The sequence below is a fragment of the Schistocerca gregaria genome, chromosome 2 (genome assembly GCF_023897955.1).
Source record: "Schistocerca gregaria isolate iqSchGreg1 chromosome 2, iqSchGreg1.2, whole genome shotgun sequence".
In the NCBI taxonomy this organism is placed as follows: Eukaryota; Metazoa; Arthropoda; class Insecta; order Orthoptera; family Acrididae; genus Schistocerca; species Schistocerca gregaria.
Genome location: NC_064921.1, coordinates 374,322,646 through 374,343,848, shown reverse-complemented (window position 1 = coordinate 374,343,848; position 21,203 = coordinate 374,322,646). Strand labels below are relative to the sequence as shown.

The 21,203-nt window shown below is 40.9% G+C and overlaps 1 protein-coding gene across 10 annotated transcripts in view; it reads right to left on the bottom strand.

Moving 5' to 3' along the window:
* Positions 1-21,203, bottom strand: part of LOC126319942 (A-kinase anchor protein 9-like) — a 490,541-nt gene that overhangs the window by 116,380 nt on the left and 352,958 nt on the right. For all 10 annotated transcript variants that reach the window (XM_049993656.1, XM_049993664.1, XM_049993682.1 and 7 more), the window contains 3 exons: positions 19,045-19,154; positions 9,284-9,476; positions 598-804 (listed from right to left, as the gene is read on the bottom strand). In XM_049993656.1, the coding sequence (XP_049849613.1) occupies positions 598-804; positions 9,284-9,476; positions 19,045-19,154 (510 nt within the window). The remainder of the gene's footprint in view (positions 1-597; positions 805-9,283; positions 9,477-19,044; positions 19,155-21,203) is intronic.

Below are 21,203 nucleotides of genomic sequence, written 5' to 3'. Positions count from 1 at the left end.
CTACTTTATCCCCCCCCCCCCCCCCCCCCACTTCAATCTACCAGCTAAGTCCTCATTCTTTCTTGTGTGTCCATTGATGACTGATGACTCAACACTAAGCTGACTTGCCTCCTTTACGCCTAAATTATTTACATTCTACCAGAATTTACCTTACCACATTATCAGAAACTAGAGATTTCCTCATCAGCCAGTACATTCCACCACTCAAACAGCTGAGGAAAAAAGAATTTCCATGTCTTAATGAAATAAATTGCAAAACAGTTTTCAAAAAATGTACGAAATAAATTGTAAGTAATACTAACACCGAACACAAATATCTGTCACATAAATAGGCATTGTGGTTTGGAAAATCATCTAATAAAAGATACTGACATTTGTGTAGTCACCTTTCTTTTTTAAAGAAGGGATTTTTTCTTGTCACAAACACTGTTCAAAAAGATAGTTGAGTTGGTTGTGACAAAGGCAGCAGCACCACACTCAATAAATACCTTGGTGTCACAGAAAGGAAAGAATACACACACACACACACACACACACACACACACACACACACACACAAGTACAAAATTAAAAACATGAAATCATGGTGCAGCATACCTCACTATCTTTTTCATCCACTGTTTCTCTAAGACTTCTCAAATTTTGTTCCATATCATATATTTTGGACTGAAGCTCAATGCTTGCTTGCTTTTGTATATTTTTTACTGTTCGCCGATGTTCATCTCTCTGAGACTCTAATGATGATATTTTTACAAGCTGCTGCTCAACTTTCTCCTGTAGCAAATCTCTCTCTGCAGTAATTTCCTACAGAGAAAGTAGACAGTCATATTAAAGAGAAGGGTTATAGGACAATTTCACTTTATGATAAAAAAGACTTATGCATCCAAAAAGGAATAGTAGAAATGAAGTTGCAAATGATAATGACTATGTGCAATTATTATAAAACCACATCAAATAGGTAATGGCGATAACTGCTCATATGCTTGCACATAATAGACATTTTTCAATCTGCAATAATGTCTTGTTGAACATATAAAACTTAGAAACAAGCTAATGAGTGTTACTAGAACATGTGTTGTTACTTACATTTTGTCACAGTATGTCTAAACTATTGAAAACTTCTCAATTGCTTTAAAAGTGATGTGTCCCACCCTCCCCCTCCCCCCTTTTCCCTTGCCCCTCACATGATGGAAAAGTGGTACTTGGCAACAGATCACAAAATGATTAAAGGCATGCCAAAAACTACAAGGTGAATCAGAACTCTGTTGACGAACATTCAGTGATACCTTCTGGGTATTTTAGTGTAAGTAAGCCAGGATTTCCTGCAGTTCATGAAAGAGTTACTGCTTTGCATTTGGTTCTTGCCTCACTCAACTTTGTATCTGTACTGTGCTGAAAGTACTGCATGATGGTGCAAATGTTTACAAGATGTGCTCTGTGCCTTGTTTCCATTCACTCACAGTACCTACTGTCGACAACAGTAATACCCATTTCAGTCTTTGCCTTCATGCTTGCATTCAGTACTGCTCGATTCTGTCTTTGGTTTATTTTCTTCAGCAGTGTTAGTCATAGGTTAACGGTCATATAAAGCTGTATCGATAAGTTTATTGATGAAGAGTTGATCTATATGCACCTCGTGTATGGGTTCACTGAATTTAGTGGAAGAGAGGCACGATGCCACTGCGCCGAGTTGTTCCTGCAGCAATGTCACCCACACCACAGTACAGTGTTTCATCTGATTGTTGTTGCATTACTTTTTGTTGCACAACATACTTTTGTTATTGCACATTACAGGCTTCTTCAATGTTGTGACAGTATTTTCACAGAAACAAGGGTTACTACAGTTACAAATTGAACAAATCATTATTACATTATTACTCTGTGACTAGATGCTGGACACCACAGGTCCTTATACCAAAACCTCAGAAGATATCTTAAGGTTTGGCAGTGGAGCATTAGAAAACCTCAAAATTAAAGAAGACGATTGTGAGGAAAGAATAACAGCTGCTTCAAACTAAGGACTTCGATGAGTAACTAAAAAATAACTATTCGATTATTTATTATGCCCACCATTTAATAAAAGTAGATAAACATTCTATCCCATAACATTATATCCATTTTTACTGATCTCCCTTGTATTATTATTGTCACTTGCTACCAAAGCAGTCTTCATCTTTTGGATATAGTCCATCTATTTAGCTGAATGATACATTCCTTTACCTCGTCATTTCACATTTCTTTCACTTTGTATCTCAACACCATTGTCATTCTTGTCACATTGTGGTATTCTCGCAGTGTAACTAATTTCTGTACATAATTCGGGGACTGTTTGCATTGTTTACTAAATACTATTCAATCCATTAATTTTCATCTGCCAGCTGTCCAGTGACCATATGTAATTATAGATTTTGCTCATCAATAATTAGCAGTAAATAATGAACTAAAATCAGTCATTGTATGACTAGTCCTCAGTTATTCATGTAAGCATAAACAACAGTCATATACATATAGTAAACAGAACCAAGAGCATAGCTGCAAGCTATGCCAGTCCAATGCTTTGCTTTAGTCACTTGTGGGCACTACTCATCACTCGTACAAGAAGTGGCTATTCACTGTCTTCAACCACCTCCCACATGAAAGATTTGATGTTACCGACATGCTTAGCCCACTGGGAAAACTTTGTCTTTCAAGTTGTTCTGTAAAAAGTAAGTGGAGTACTGGGTGCAGATCAATGAATAAAGTGGCAAAAGGTAGTCCTGAAACAAGCAAATTTATAGCCTAGAAAAAAAATTATACATAATGTATTCATCCTTAGATCAGCCATATGTGCTGTTGTGCTATGTTGCTGTTTACTTCTGCATCTCAGTCTTCTTACACTTGAGCTCGTGGTGATTTTGCAGAATGACAAGTTCTATTTCTAGCTACTTAGGACAACAAAATATGTTTGTGGAAACTGAATAAGCAGTTTAGATATTTGTTAAATGTTTGAAGTATGTGCAGAAGGATGCAAAACGGAGCCATTACAGCACATCGACAAGGGGTGAATGGGAATGTGTGTCTCCACATGCCATGGGGGACCGCTTCTGCTTTGGATCGTGGCTAGGGTACCTTGGAAGTCATGGAGAAAGAGAGTGATTAAGAATGTAAATGCCCAAACAAACAGAGAATACACAAGAGCTGTCATTTAATGATTATGCTACCTTTGCATGGTCACAATACTGCGGCTCTTTAAAATTCGCTCAGCGAGGGCCAATTCCAATAGTGACTAATTGATGTTATAGTCATAAGATATTATGTTTTTTCGTTTTGTTGTGTGCACGATTTTAGATTTCTACACATTTAGAGCAAGTAGCCAATCCCTACACTAAGTTGAATCTTATCAAGTTCTGACTGAATATTTATATTGCAGACTCTCTCAGATAGTACTTCATCATAGATAACTGCACCATCTGTAAAAAGCCTGATTTCACTATTAATATTGTCTGCAAGGTCATTAATATACAACTTGAACAACAAAGGTCACAATACAGATCCGTGGGGTACACCTGAAGTTACTTCTACATCTTGACGATGACTCTACATCCACGATAACATGCTGTGTCCTCCCTACCAAAAAGTCCTAAATCTAGTCACAAATTTCACTTGATACCCAATATGAGCATACTTTTGACAATAAGCATATTTGCCACAGTGTATCAAGTGCTTTTCAGAAATCAATAAACACTACATCTACCTGATTGCCTTGTTCCAAAGCTTTCAGTATGTCACGTTGGGAAAGCACGAATTGGATTTCAGATGAGCGATTTTTTCAAAAACCATGCTGGTTGGCATTGAGGTGGTCATGCTGTTCCAAGATACCTCATTATGTTTTAGCTTAAAGTATGTCCTAAATTTTTACAACAAGAAGATGTAAAGGACATTGGACGGAGTTCTGTGGATCACTTCTAGATGAAGATGAACTGTGCTTTTTTCCAGGAACTGGGCACGGTTTTTTGTCCGAGGACTCTGCAATAGATTTTAGTGAGAAGAGGGGCTAACTCAGCAGCAAATTCAGTAAAAAATCTGACAGGGATTCCACCGGCGCCTGGAGTTTTGTTCAATTTTAACAATTTCCACTGTTCCTCAACACCACTGACACTTAATACTTATTTCATTCATTTTTCAGTGGTACGAGGCTTAAATTGGGGCAATTCTCCTGGGTTTTCTTTGGTAAAGAAACAGTTAAAGGCAGAGTTATGCATTTAAACTTTCGCTTTGTTACCCTCAATTTCACTTCCCATCTCATTCGCTAGGGACTAGACACTAACTTTGGTGCCACTAACAGCCTTTGTGTGTGACCAGAATTTATTTGGATTTTGTGAAAAGTCATTTGACAATATTCTGCTACAGTAGTCACTGAAGGCATCACCTATTGCTCTCCTGACAGCCAAATATGTTTCATTCAGCATCTTTATATCTATAGCTCTACACTTTGTTTTACACTTGTTATGCAGTAATCTCTGTTTCTTTAGAAGTTTCTTTACAGTGACTGTATACCGTGGAGGTTCCCTCCCATTATGAACTGTTCTACTGGGTAAATATCTACCCAGTGCTTGGTCAACTATTCTTTTAAACCCGAGCCAGAGGTCCTCTACATGCTCCTGCCCTGTGCTGGAAGTTTCAAGTTCCTCACTGCATTATGACATTACTGGTTTTTATTTAGTTTACTGAACATATACACTCCTGGAAATGGAAAAAAGAACACATTGACACCGGTGTGTCAGACCCACCATACTTGCTCCGGACACTGCGAGAGGGCTGTACAAGCAATGATCACACGCACGGCACAGCGGACACACCAGGAACTGCGGTGTTGGCCGTCAAATGGCGCTAGCTGCGCAGCATTTGTGCACCGCTGCCGTCAGTGTCAGCCAGTTTGCCGTGGCATACGGAGCTCCATCGCAGTCTTTAACACTGGTAGCATGCCGCGACAGCGTGGACGTGAACCGTATGTGCAGTTGACGGACTTTGAGCGAGGGCGTATAGTGGGCATGCGGGAGGCCGGGTGGACGTACCGCCGAATTGCTCAACACGTGGGGCGTGAGGTCTCCACAGTACATCGATGTTGTCGCCAGTGGTCGGCGGAAGGTGCACGTGCCCGTCGACCTGGGACCGGACCGCAGCGACGCACGGATGCACGCCAAGACCATAGGATCCTACGCAGTGCCGTAGGGGACCGCACCGCCACTTCCCAGCAAATTAGGGACACTGTTGCTCCTGGGGAATCGGCGAGGACCATTCGCAACCGTCTCCATGAAGCTGGGCTACGGTCCCGCACACCGTTAGGCCGTCTTCCGCTCACGCCCCAACATCGTGCAGCCCGCCTCCAGTGGTGTCGCGACAGGCGTGAATGGAGGGACGAATGGAGACGTGTCGTCTTCAGCGATGAGAGTCGCTTCTGCCTTGGAGCCAAAGATGGTCGTATGTGTGTTTGGCGCCATGCAGGTGAGCGCCACAATCAGGACTGCATACGACTGAGGCACACAGGGCCAACACCCGGCATCATGGTGTGGGGAACGATCTCCTACACTGGCCGTACACCTCTGGTGATCGTCGAGGGGACACTGAATAGTGCACGGTACATCCAAACCGTCATCGAACCCATCGTTCTACCATTCCTAGACCGGCAAGGGAACTTGCTGTTCCAACAGGACAATGCATGTCCGCATGTATCCCGTGCCACCCAGCGTGCTCTAGAAGGTGGAAGTCAACTACCCTGGCCAGCAAGATCTCCGGATCTGTCCCCCATTGAGCATGTTTGGGACTGGATGAAGCGTCGTCTCACGCGGTCTGCACGTCCAGCACAAACGCTGGTCCAACTGAGGCCCCAGGTGGAAATGGCATGGCAAGCCGTTCCACTGGACTACATCCAGCATCTCTACGATCGTCTCCATGGAAGAAGCAGCCTGCATTGCTGCAAAAGGTGGATATACACTGTACTAGTGCTGACATTGTGCATGCTCTGTTGCCTGTGTCTATGTGCCTGTGGTTCTGTCAGTGTGATCATGTGATGTATCTGACCCCAGGAATGTGTCAATAAAGTTTCCCCTTCCTGGGACAATAAATTCACGGTGTTCTTATTTCAATTTCCAGGAGTGTATATCTTTCTGCTTGTTTTAGTTGTCCTTTGTACTTTGGTAATCATTGTTGCCACAACTGCATCAAGTCACTGATACCAGTTTCGATGTGTACATCCTCAGACAGGTCAGGTCTATTTGTTGCCATTAGATCCAATATATTTCCATCATACGTGGGGCTCCTAACTATCTGTTCTAGGTAGTTTTCAGGGAAGGTATTTAGCAATGTTTCACAGGATATTTTATCTTGCCCACAACTAATAAAACTTTAATTTTATCAATTGGTTGTTGGATATTTGAAGTCTTCCCCAGTGATTACACTATGATTGGGGAACTTACATACAAGTGAACTGAGCTTTTCTGTAAAGTTTTCGATCACACCAGGAGATGAGTCTGGTGGGTGATAGAAAGATCCAATTATCATTTTATGCCGAACCCTGGTACTGAGTGCTGCCCAAACAATCTCACACGCAGCTTCAATTTCTATTTCGGTGGATTTGAGTTTCTTATCTACTGCGACAAGTATACCACCTCCATTTCCTATTTGCCTATCCTTTCAATATACACCTTTCCCCAAAAATCTCACTGCTATCAATTTCAGGTTTCAAACAGCTTTTTGAAGCTAATATTATATGAGTTTCACAGCTTTTCATGAGCACTTCAAACACTAGCACTTTGTTGTGAATGCTTTTTCAGTTTACCATTAGGATTTTAATACTCTCACTTGTGGAAGGCAATTCTTTCGATCTTACACTGATATTTCTGGGTTTCCTGAAGCTGTAACTATCTGGATTGGATGGAGAGTTGCCCCACACACAGTCATCTGCCTCAGTAGCAGGCTTCAATGTTCAGTGCACAGTTCTGGGGACAATGCTGCAAATTTTGAGCTTTGTTGAAACTCCATGCACAGGGCTGATCTCAACCTTCTCTGCAGTTGCTGCAACAACCCTGTCAGTCGCTGGAATGATCCAAGAATGAACTTGGAGCCCAGATGACAGGCATCATTTGTTCCAATGTGTGCCACAATCTGCAGTTGGTTGTACCCTGTTCCCTCTATGGCTGCTGGAATAGCCTCTTCAACATGCTGAACGCTTTGGCAGCCATTTCCCTAAGACACACCATAATTCGCCGCATGATTAACAGACCCCCCCTACCCTTTTGTGTTTGCCTCCTCTTGACATTGGACAAAACAGGTTTCCCCACAACACGTGGAGTGAGTCCCACTGGGTCAGTTCCCATTTCAGTGAAAGACAGCACCTCAAACTTGTTGGTTAGGGGAGCAGTACAACACCCTGGTCCCTGTTCACCCTGTACAGGACGCTTAGATCTACCATTCACATACCACTCACAGTCGAGTGGACGGGTAATGACAGATCCTGTAGTTTCTGCAGAGGAGACAGGATCCACAGGTCTTCCAACACAACTATTCACAGCGGCTGTCAATTGTTTGACAGTAGCCAGAGTGATTTTGAGCTGCTTACGAATGTCAACGCAACTCACCTCAAATTTAAGAATAGCATTCACAGTTTTTCTGCATTTTGGCAGGTCCAAAGTATTACAAGGCAGTGAACAAAGGACTTTAAATTAAACCTGCTGATTATCTTTCAATCTGTAGAGCTAAAAAGCTGCTAATTCCATATAGGATCTGATGCAGATACACAAAACAAGATTTATATTAAGGTAACACAAAAACCAATCGTAAAAATTATTATTTTCCTAAATCGTTTTGATGTTAATTATAGTTGTTAGCAAACTCAAAAACCTAGTTAATTTGTGATAAATGCATGAAATATATGGGGCTACTCCTCTTGAGGGAAAACTAAATATAACACAAAATGTTAATAACAAAATCTGCTACAGTAACTACATTACAAACCCCAATTTGTTAAAAATTGCTCATAGATTATACGAACGACAATGGTAGCTTCTGAAATTTCTCAAAAACATATGTTTATTTGCATTGATTTACAATGAAATTCATGGGTGATGTGTACTTTGGCTGAACTGTGAAGCACGAATTAAATGAACATATCCAAAGCACTCGTATCACTAACTTAGGAGAATATAATTTAGTAAGTGTACAAAAATTCTGAAACTATTTCTTATATAATTGTACACTGAAATTAGAGAAAGATTGTTTTGAATGAAAATAGGCCTACTGTCATTAAAATTTTTAAAAAGAGCACAATTGATGATAAGAATACTAGTTTATCGCAGCACTCGTGAATTTTCGAAACTTCAAATGTATCACAATACAAATGGGTATTGATACATGTTATGATCTATGGTGCGTTACAATATATTAGTGCTCCACATCATCTGCAATTGTAAATGTAATTGCATAGAGAAGACATTGTAATTACAATACAGAAGAATTGTCACAAAACAGTTTACATCATTTAGTAGTTTGCACAGATCACAGCTCTCTTTCAGCACCCACCCCCAAATGCAAAAAGTGAAGAGCCACATGGCACAGTGTAGTGGCACTGCATAGCAGGCCCACTCAGGCAATTAACTTCAAGAATGGTGGTGCAGATTATTAACAAGGTATTGGCACATACACACTAGCAGGAGACAGAACATGTATGGATTGAACATATCATATAATCAAAGCCACACCAAGTAACCCCCCAAGCTGTGAGATGCCAATGTTTGCAAATTGTTATCTACTGTTCGCATTGGGGGTAGTGGATTGATAATTGCTGTTTAAAAAATTATTGTTTGCTAATTTGATACCACAATAAATAGGTTACTAGTCCTTGCACTTGTCTAAGTTTGTTTCTGGTGCAGTATTAGCCACTCAATGAAACTGTCTAGCTGGACATCAAAATAGAGTTAAGTATCCCTAATATCTTTTTTGCATGTGTCACAGGATTGTAAACATATGGCCTTTTGTAATTTACTAAGTTAGCACTAAACAAAACTAACAGGAAAGGTTTTAGTTAAACTTTATTTGCATAATAATTAGTTAAGACAAAAGAATACTAGTTGCTAACTGCAAAAAATAACCTTTCATGCACATATAAAAAGCTGCCGGTAATGCTAATGATAGTTAAGTGATAATGCCCCAATTCATATTTGTAACATGTTACTATAATACATTGCTGACAATGTCAGGAATGTACAAAGATTAAAGTAACATTTTTTGGTATCATTACTTGTCTTACCTCCCCATTTCTTCTCACTGTTTGGAGCTGCATTTCCAAATCATGGATTCTTTTCAGAGCCACTTCATCAGCCTTTGAATGTCGATGCATTTTTTCCTGTAGTCTGTTAAGATCATCTAAAGGTAATATGAGAGGAACCTCACTGCCACTTACTTCATCTGGAGTGTCACATCTCAAAGACTCAATCTGTTCCCTGTGAAGAAATGGATGGTTTATTAGAAATATATCATATTCAGCAAATTATGGATCCCTTATAATAGCTCAGTAGCTTACATGCTCAGCAGTCTCTATTACACAATGATTATTTAAAGAAAAAAGCATAAACAACTGTTGTTGTGGTCTTCAGTCCTGAGACTGGTTTGATGCAGCTCTCCATGCTACTCTATTCTGTGCAAGCCTCTTTATCTCCCAGTACCTACTGCAGCATACATCCTTCTCAATCTACTTAGTGTATTCATCTCTTGGTCTCCCTCTACAATTTTTACCCTCCACACTGCCCTCCAGTACTAAGTTGGTGATCCCTTGATGCCTCAGAACATGTCCTACCAACTGATCCCTTCTTATAGTCAAGTTGCGCCACAAATTCCTCTTCTCCCCAATTCTATTCAATATCTCCTCATTAGTTACGTGATCTACCCATCTAATCTTCAGCATTTTCTGTAGCACAACATTTTGAAAGCTTCTATTCTCTTCTTGTCTAAACTTTCACTTCCATACATGGCTACACTCCATACAAATACTTTCAGAAATGACTTCCTGACTCTTAAATCTATACTAGATGTTAACAAATTTCTCTTCTTCAGAAACGCTTTCCTTCCCATTGCCAGTCTACATTTTATATCCTCTCTACTTCGACCATGATCAGTTATTATGCTCCCCAAACAGCAAACCACCTTTACTACTTTAAGTGCTAATTCCCGCAGCATCACCCGACTTAATTCGACTATATTCCATTATCCTCGTTTTGCTTTTGTTGATGTTCATCTTATATCCTCCCTTCAAGACACTATCCATTCTGTTCAACTGCTCTTCCAAGTCCTTTGCTGTCTCTGACAGAATTAAAATGTCATCAGCGAACTTCAAAGTTTTTATTTCTTCTCCATGAATTTTAATACGTACTTTGAACTTTTCTTTCAATTTCTTTACTGCTTGCTCAAATACAGATTGAATAACGGCAGGGGAGAGGCTACAACCCTGTATCACTCCCTTCCCAATCACTGCTTCCCTTTCATGCATCTCGACTCTTATAACTGCCATCTGCTTTCTGTACAAATTGTAAATAGCCTTTCGCTCCCTGTATTTTACCCCTTCCACCTTCAGAATTTGAAAGAGAGTATTCCAGTCAACATTGTCAAAAGCTTTCTCTAAGTCTACAAATGCTAGAAATGTAGGTTTGCCTTTCCTTAATCTTTCTTCTAAGATAAGTCGTAGGGTCAGTATTGCCTCACGTGTTCCGAAATTTCTACGGAATCCAAGCTGATCTTCTCCGAGGTCAGCTTCTACCAGTCATAAGCAACTAAGCAGATGGAAATGTATATACATTGACCAATAAAGCATTTGCATCACCCCATGATTTACACAACCCCCCCACCACATAATCTCTTTCTGGATATTATTTTGACCACTACATACATATCCATGAACCAGCAGTAAAGGTAAAACTTTCAATGCAATTTTGTGCCATACCTAGCATGCTTGGACCTTCCTCAGAATTCTTTCTACAATGTTGTGAAGGCACTCGCACTCGAACTCGTGCCGCACTTCACTGGCAGCCCTCCTGAGAAAGAGCTGCATTCTCAGTGCGGTTCAGTAGAGCACACTGACAATGCAGCTTGCATCACTGTCCAGTCTGCTAACATTCCGCAGACAGTCCTTTCAAGCTTATACTTCCCGTACATTGTAATTTTATGGCAAGAAGATTGCCACACTGAAGTTGCCCAGCAAATTGGCTTGCACCACACTGATATCATTTAACCATTCAGTCTGTATCATGAGACACAAAACACTGAACAGCTGCCTCATAGTTATCATCAATGGCCAACAACACCAGATGATGACCATTACCTACTATTAATGGCTTATAAGCACACCAAGGGAAGTGCAACAGAGGTATGTGCTGCCTTTTTGGAGGCAACTGGGAGAGCTGTGATGACTGACAGTAGACAACCAACTACACACAATAAATACGACCTCTAAGTGTAATTTAAGAACAACAGTATGAACGTCGCAGCACCATGGTCTATGAAGAAGATGGACAAAGCAATGCCTGGAATGAAATCTGGATCAAAAGTATTGGGATCTCTTCAGTGACAAGTGCAATCTTTCTTTCCCACTCGATAATCTTTGTAGAAGAGTTCGGAGATGGGGACCAGGTACCAATCAGGTCTCAGGCCTGCTGTTCCACAGGTTCAGTAGAGAGGTTGGCCAGTCCTGTTTTAGGGTAGTACTTTGCATAGATGATGTAGGTCTGTCAACACTATTGAGGGAAATTTTGATGGCTGCACTGTATTGAGACAGCATCCTACAAACCTATTTCCCACTCCAATATTTCCGAAAAGGATTTGTATCTCAAGATGTGAAACTACAACCTCTTCCAGAAGGGAGAAATCAACCGAGCAGAATGTCCTGCAGTACCTGTTGACATGAACCTAATTTATCACGATTGAGATGGAACTTGCAGTGAGTTATTGCAGCAACAAACCTCACATGTTGGAGGTCAGGAGAGCTGCCACTGAAAAGTGGGACAGACTTGAGTAGCAATGTCTTTATCACACTGTAGAAAGAATGCAAAGGAAGATTCAAGCATGCAAGGGGTGACACCAAATTGTATTGAATGGTACCCAACAGCGAATTTTGATATCACAGATTTGAAAAGATGTATATTTTTGAGCAAATTGTCTTTAATTATGCTAATTTTTCTTTTTAATTCACAGTACAGTTATTTTTTTAGTTTAGTAAGTCTCATTCTTTCATTCTCTGCTCTCCTTGAATCTAAGCCCTTGTACGTTCACAATCATGCAGGTGATACACAAATTATTTTAAGCAGTTTTGCTGATCAAATATTGACAAGTTTAAATGTTTCTTCCATCTTCCAATGAACTCACTGAATTCTTCTAGGCTCAGTGAAGTACAATCTTGGTTTTAGAAGGTCTGGTGTTAATAAGATTCCTTGTAAATGTGGGAAGTTTTAACAGAACAAACATGCTGTACTATGAAAGACATATGGGTCTAAATCAACACGCACATCTGGACCATTAAGAGAAATCTGAAGTGGCCAAGCATTGTCTCAGTATGACACACAATATGGATTACAAAAGTGCCAAAATTCTCTTGTTGACATCTTTGGTGTGGAACATTGTAATCAGCAATGTCGTGGAAATTCACAGTTCTACATATCTTGTGAACAGAGATATAGGTTTCCCACTTACCACAGCATAGATTCATTGCTGGCAATATTGAAGTCACAGTGACTACGAAGGCAAACTATTAGTCGTTCAAGGGATGATTCTTTAGTTGAAACTTAACCTTTTGGATGACAATGCTGAGGATGGTCATATTCCAGTGCACCTGCTTATTTCGGCTTGCAAAAGAGGGCATTGGATTGGCTGACAATAGTGTGCCTATATGCGTGCTCTGAAGCCCTTCATTCTTCAACTGATAGGTTGCATAGCTATCCTTCCCACTACACTCAGAAATATTTGCTACTGGACATGGAATCTGGCACCTTTGCAATACTGCATTCCTTACCTTTTTGAGTCATCAGTCTTTTGACTGGTTTGACGCAGCCCACCACGAATTTCTGTCCTGTGCCAACCTTTTCACCTCAGAGTAGCACTTACAACCTACGTCCTCAATTATTTGCTGGATATATTCCAATCTCTGTCTTCCCTTACAATTTTTACCCTCTACAATTCCGTATAGTACCATGGAAGTTATTTCCTGATGTCTTCACATGTGTCCAATCATTCTGCCCATTCTTCTTGTCAGTCTTTTGCATATATTTCTTTCATCGCTTTTTTGTGGAGAAGCTCCTCATTCCTTATCTTATCAGACCACCTAATTTTCAATGTTCATCTATACCACCACTTCCCAAATGCTTTGATTATCTCCTGTTCCAGTTTTCCCACAGTCCATGTTTCACTCCGATACAATTCTGTGCTCCATACGTACATTCTCAGAAATATTTTCCTCAGATTAAGGTCTATGTTTGATACTAGTAGAATTGTCTTGGACAAGAATGGCCTTTCTGTTAGTGCTACTGTGCTTTTTATGTCCTCCTTACTTCATTCATCATGGGTTATTTTGCTGCCTAGACAACAGATTTTCTTAACTGCATGTACTTCATGATCCACAGTCTTCTGGCTGGTTTCATGGGACCTGTCACAAATTCCTCTTGTCCACCAGCCTCTTCATATCAGAATAGTACTTGCACTCTACATCTTCAATTATTTGCTGGATGTATTCAAATCTCTGTGTTCCTCTATAACTTTTACCCTCTACAGCACCCTCTAGTGCACTGGAGGTTGTTCCTAATTCCTTAACATATTTCCTATTATCTTGCCCCTTCTTCTTGTTAGCGTTTATCAAATATTCATTTCTTCAGCAATTCTGCACATAATCTCCTCACTCCTTATCTTATCAGTCTACCTAATCTCTAATATTCTTCTGTAGCACCTCATTTCAAACTCTTAGTTCCTCTTCTATCCCAGTTTCTCCTGTCTTTGATCCACTACCAAACAATGCTGCACTCCAAATGTACATTTTCAGAAATTTATTCTTCAAATTAAGGTCTGAATTTGATGCCAGTTGACTTCTCTTGGCAAGGAATACCCTCTTTGCCCATGGTAGTCTACTTTTCATGTCCTCCTTGTTTCATACGTCATAGGTTGTTTGCTTCCAAGGTAGCAGAATTCCTTTACAAAGTAGCAGAATACCTTAACTTCATCTACTTTGAGATCACCAATGTTATACTTCTCGCTGTTCTCATTGCTGCTACTTCCCACCACTTATATACTGACTGTTCATTCCGCTCAACAGACCTATAATTTTCCTCCACTTTTCACTGAGGATACCAAAGTCATCAGCAAATCTTATCATTGGTATCCTTTCACTCTGAATTTTAATCCAATTTTGATCCTTCCTTTTATTTCTGTCATTGCTTTTTCGATGTATACATTGAAGAGCAGGGGGTGAAAAACTGCATCCCTGTCTCACACCTTTTTTCATTCGAGCACTTTGTTCTTGATCTTCCAATCTTATTGTTACGTCTTGGTGCTTGTGCATATTGTATAATACCAGTCTTTCCCAGAATTTCGAAAATCTTGCACTATTTTCCATTACTGAATACTTTTTCTAGGTGGACAAGTCTTATGAGTATGTCTTGACTTTTTTTCAGTATTGCTTCCACTGTCAAGTGCAATGTTAGAACAGCCTCTCTAGCGCTTTCACCTTTCTTAAAACTAAACTCATTGATGTCTACCAGCTCCTCATTTTTTCTCCCATTCTTCTTTATGTTGTTCTCCTCAGCAGCTAAGCTGAGTGTGTGATAATTCTCACATTTCTTGGCTCTTGCTATATTCAGAATTGTGTGGATGATATTTTTCCAAAAGTCTGGACGTATATTGCCAGTCTCATACAATCCAGACACAAACATGGATAGTTGTTTCGTTGTCACTTCCCCCAATGGTTCCAGAAATTCTGACGGGATGTTAGCTGTCCCTTCTGCCTTATTTTATCTCAAGTGTTCCAGAGCTCTTTTAAATCGTAGTTCTAATACTGGATCCCCCATGTCTTCTATATCGACTCCAATTTCTTCTATCACATCATTAGACAAGTATTCTCCCTCAGAGAGGCCTTCTGTGTATTCTGGTTAACAGTGGAATATTCACTGCAGTCTTAATGTTACCACTCTTAAATTTTGTCAATCAGGTGAAGTATTTCTTCTGTTATCCAAAGTTTCTTCACAGATACCTTCCGTGTACCTATGTTTGTCGGTAAAAATGTTACCACTTTTAAAAACATCAAAGTGTTTGTAACAATGTCATGTGACAAATGGAGCATTAGTGCAACAATATACCTCTTTGTTCAATGTAACAGCAGCTCCCCACTCATTCACTCAAAACTTGACTTCATAATCCAGGTGTGTAGGCAGGGTAAGTAGCCTAGCTGCTGTTCCTGTATTGACCTAATTGTTGGGTGTGGGGCCTAGTGGTTAGAGTTGTCCTCTGCAAACTTCTCTGGCTGTAGGGACACTTTTTGTCAACTTCGGTACTGCGGGAGATACTACTTCTACTACTTAGCATCAGGCTCACAGACAATGTCAGAATCCAGTTGGGGGCGTGGAACTTGTTGGTGACAATGAAGGAAGTGCTTGGCCGTCTGCAGGAACTTAAATCCGTCATCTTTAGGGTGGCCGCAAGGCCCGTTCAGTCCCGATTTCTGTGGTCATCTATAGTAGCCCAAATCTCGCACCACGCCCTGTTGAGGCGGCACCTCATCTCAGGTAGCCACAAGAACTACCACACCCGAAAGAGGCGATTCTTGTTTGTGATTACCTCTAGGATGTGCAGCATAAGTTGGCGTGACATCTCTCATGGTCTTTGCAGCTGCCTGGGAGTGGCCACCTCTGCTGTGCTGATTGTGTGTCATGTTAAGAAGTTCAATGCCTCTTTGGCCCCTTCCACGACAGGTTCGGGGACGCCATCTACACGGTCTAGTAGTTCAGCATGTAAGTGTGCTTTGTCAATGCCACAGAAGTTGCAGTGGTCAGTTGGCATGGAAGCGCCAATAATGTCTATGTCGGAGATCACCTACGCATCAGACTGTGGCCGAGGTGAAGTGCCCAATACCCTCGAGAAAGGCGATGTCAAGCACATTGGACTGGCTGCAATGGGGAAGACCAGGTTGTCAACAAGGACAATTCAGTACAACGGCACATCATGGTTTGTGCAGGAGGACTTCATCAAGCTGGTAGACCTAATGCCAAAGTCCATGTCCTCAAGTTCCTCCCTTAGGTAGTCTGAGCCAAACTTGAGCAGAAGGTGGCAGAATAGTGCCTTCGAGAGTTTGAGTAGCTCAGATGGGTGTGTGTAGCACAGGAGGCCATCTTTGCAAATGGCACCCATCACCGCGCGATAGACTTCATTATTTGCTACTGTGACCTTGTAGAGGTCATGGCCAGCAGTTTTGACAGTAGGAATGTAGCAAACCCGTAAAGCTTCTGCTCAAACTCTTTGTAGATGATAGGTGGTGGGGGTGGAGCTTTCTTCTGGGGTGGCACTGTCATCTGTCTTGTCAACGTTTGCACCAGCAAAAGCATTAGCGGTCGGCAGTGACCTCATTTGCTGCAGTGCAGCAGCCTTGGCAATGTGCCACCTGCTTGGGGGCAACAAAGACACCTTCGTCAGGTTGCCAAGAGGCAGCAATCAAAGAAGTGGGCTGCTGTGGCGTCTTAGGTGGTTTCAATGTGTCGATACCCTGGGAAGAGCCCGCTGCAGTCTTCCAAGCTGCTGTGGCAGTGGTGTGGGAGGCCCTTGGGCCTTCTTCCATGGCCTCGCAAAGTCAGAAGTCTGAGAGTAGGTGGCAGATTCATCATTCGTCATTGCCGGCACTTCCTGGGTGCTCAGGCATCGTCAAGAGTCAGTGTCGCGTCCATCGGCCTCAGCAACTGCCTCTGCAAGATCTGCGTCCAGCAGGTCGATGGCCTCCATCTCGGCGGTCTCTTGAGCTGTCTTTGCACCTGTCCAGACGACGAGGTTTCACCTAGCACAGAACGGGGCATTGATTAACACAGCTATGGGCTCTTCTTTCGGCATCGGGGCCTTTCGGGCAACTCGAGGACCATCAACCTCTTGGGTGGTCGATCCCTCTGAGGTCACCATTACCAGGACGATAAACTCTTGCAATGTGACCAGCGAGACTCTTGGTGGCTCACCCGACTCTTGCTGCCCCGTACTTGGTAGCACAGCAACCTTCCGGATGTTGCAGAAGGCGGAACTGGCTGCTTCATCATCATTGCGATCAGTGTATGAACCTCCACATGCAAGTTTGTTCATAAGAAAGAATACTCGGTCATGGGAGCACGAGTCAGTTTGGTAGAGTCATCCTTGTCGTAGTCATGAGTGGAAAGCTCATTTGTCATAGGTGGGGGCCAGATGGAGCTACCATCGGGATCAACTCAGTCGCCTGAGCTGGCCCCACCCGACGGCAATCCACCACACTCTTTGCATGAAAAGTCACATCTCAATCGACATCTCGATACACACAGCTCCCTGATTTGTGCCAGTTTCGATGTTTCATACCAATTAGATATTTATGATATTGCAGTGCCTGTGTTGTTCAGAAATACAATGCAATGTTCCTTTGGACATGCATGAATGTGCCATTAGGTTATTTGAGCATGATCCATTAGAGGGACAACTTTTTAATTGAAAGTCACTTGCCCAGTGTTGGTGGATAAATAAGATATTGCAGTGCCAGTGTTGTTTAGAACTTCAATGCAATGCTCCTTCAGACCTGCTTGCATGTTCAAAAGAATAGGTACTGCAGCAACTATAGCCGTTATAAGATACATGAAATTTATTTGCAGTTGTGAATATGGACAACCATAAGCTGTAAAGGTTACAGGACACTCACATTACCTGGCACAGACAGACAAACATGAAAGGCTGTGGACTAACTGAATGTAAACACAGACATCAAGATATCATCGTATAATTCTCAGAAGACACAACAAATGAAAAGCCACAACAAATGAAACGCCAGAAGTTCTATAAAACTCACATAAAAGAAAAAAAGTTAGGCAGTCAAATACGTTTAAGTTGCACACAGTTGAAAATAAAAGAAATCAAAAGTATGTAACTACTGGCAAAAGAATAGTTAATGACTTACCACGATACTGATTATTATATATGTATGAAGGGAAATAAATATTGATTGCATGAAGGCAAACTTTTACAAATGAATTATTCTGAGATGTATTAAATATTTATTTTAGATTTCCTGTGTCATGGCACCAAAGCCTAAGAGGTCTTTAAGGTCATAAAAAGACAAGTCGAACATGAAAACTTGCATATTTGGAAATATGTAAATTAAGAAGACAGAAACCCCATAGCTAGTAATCTACTTCAACGCCACTGTTGTATTTGGTAAACTTCTGTTCTAATGATCAATGAAGCACAGTGTAACATACATCAACAACTTATTGCCTTCCTGTATTAGCAGCAATGATTTTGAAAATAAATGTTTTAGTTGACATGAGGGACAGAAAACAGACTTTAGATATAGAAAATGGCAATTGTAGAACTAAAAGAATATTTGAACGCCAACTAGAGAAGTTTCAAACTTTTGGAACCAATTGGTTTTTCAACTGAACAGCAATAAATAAAAGTAAAGAACAATACACTTAAAAACTTCTGTACTGACAGATAAAGTATGTGTCTTCTTGACACAAATTTCACTTAAGCTATGCCAAATTTCTGCTATTTATTTATTTTTTCTGTTTGTCTTCAATTACCCACTTATGAACATTTTACTAGCAAAAGATAAATGATTATTTCATTAAAATTTCATTTTTAAGATAACATAATAATAGTCTTTGTTAGTCTGAGTCAAGTGACTGAATATTTGAGTGTACTATTGTTTCAAACCTGAAACTATCGGCTCAAAATCAAGTCAAGTATGTAATTTAACTGACTTTTCTTTTCAACACATTGTTTATAATAAATATCTTCATGGTGTCCACAACAACGTAAATATAATACCTTATAGACACATCCTCTGACGGTGAGCTGCAACTAATACTGCAAGATGGGACAAACAAAGATTCAAGATCTTTTGTCTTTTTGTCTATAAAGTCTCCCAATTCTTGTAACTGAAAATAAGTAAATGATTTATTAAAGAAATTACAACTCCATGCAGGACAGAAAAAACAATTTTTCACTCATTTACTGATACATTCCATGTACATACATGTCATGATACATACATAAAACAATACAGTCAGATTCCACTGCATAAATGGGATGTATACTTTGAAACCAGATAAATATAGATGACAGAATCATTAAAAAATGTCAAACAATCAAAAGACAGGAAGTAATAAATTCAAAGAGGACATGTGACACTTTGCTGTGCCCCCCCTCCCCCCCCCCCCCCCGCACCCCCACACACATGTACATCCAAAGACACGCGCACGTGTGTGTGTGTGTGTGTGTGTGTGTGTGTGTGTGTGTGTGTGTGTGTGTGTGTGTTGTTGTTGTTGTGCCTTGAGAATTTGGGGTAAATTCTATAAACACTTGGCTCTCCACCGTCTCGAACACCCGATATTTTAATGACAAAGGTGAGAGAACCTTTTTACTGTGCCACAAATGTCTGTGTGTGCACGAAGGACAGCTGTCACAAGGAGCCAGGAGCTGTGTCGGACGAACGGCCCCGACAAATGGTTACAAGCAGCGCCCTAGAAGTTATATAAAAAGTCAAAGAGTATCTGGATAACGTTCCATGGTGTCTGGTGTCATGGGGATTGTTACAGAGACAGATAAATTGTGTGTTAGACAGAGACTTTTATTTTATGTTTTGGCTCTGCATGAGGCAGAACACATGTAACTGTATGAATGTTTAGTAGATTCTGAGTTTTATCTTGGCACCAGTTGGCTTGCTGGAGTATGTCCAGAATAATTGTTACTTTGGGAAGAGAGTTGAAAATATATTGTTGTTTAACTGACAAGAGCCAACGAGTACATAATCTATTTCAAAAATATAGAGCTGGTTAATAATATTCCCCTTAACCTGATACAGTTTTCAAATATGAATTAAATGGTGACAGCAACGTAGCTCATAACCCAAGGCTGCACGCACAATGTGTAAGTCAACTGGAAAAGACATGTGAGTCGTGCATCCCAACACCGCACTGTGTCTTGTCGTCCACGAAAGCTTTAGAATCTGGTGACCCAAATGACAGGACTCAAAAAGGAGGAATTTTACAACAGAATTCAAGATAAGAAGATATTGAATTGCCATAGCAACTGAGAGTAACAAGACGAAGTAACTGTTATGAAGAATTGGATTCTGCCTAAAATAAGAAAAGGGTGAAAAAGTTAATAAACTCCAAACAAAGGAAGATGCAGAGAATAGTTCGACTAAGAAGATTTGGTGTGTGGAAGTAAGCAGTCCTCACACATATGTCGACCCAGCCGACGCCAATGCAGCAACCAGCCCCTGACGTCAACGCAGTATCCTGCCAATGACGCCGACATAGTAACTACCAGTCGTCACCATCTGCAACTGCCGTTCACCACTGCTGACATTGTGTCTTCTCGCCGATGCTAGTGCCACAACCACTGTTCAACACTGCCGGCACCAGTGCTGTTCACTGGATGTGTTTTACTGCGCCACAAATGTCTGTGTGTGCACGAAGGACAGCTGTCACAAGGAGCCAGGAGCTGTGTCGGATGAGTGGCACCGACAAGTGGTTACAAGCAGTGCCCTAGAAGTTATATAAAAAAGTCAAAGAGTATCTGGATAACGTTCCATGGTGTGTGGTGTCATGGAGATTGTTACAGAGACACATAAAGTGTGTGTTAGACAGAGACTTTTATTTTATGTCTTGGCTCTGCATGAGGCAGAACACATGTAACTGTATGAATGTTTAGTAGATTCTGAGTTTTATCTTGGAACCAGTTGGATTGCTGCAGTTTCTACAGAATAATTGCTACTTTGGGATGAGAGTCGAAAATATATTGCTGTTTAACTGACAAGAGCCAACGAGTACATAATTGATTTCAAGAATATAGATCTGGGTAATAATATTCCCCTTAACCTGATAAAGTCTCCAGAGATGAATTAAATGGTGAGAGCAACGTAGCTCATAACCCAAGGAAGAGGATCAGCTGCATGCACAATCTGTAAGTCAACTGGAAGA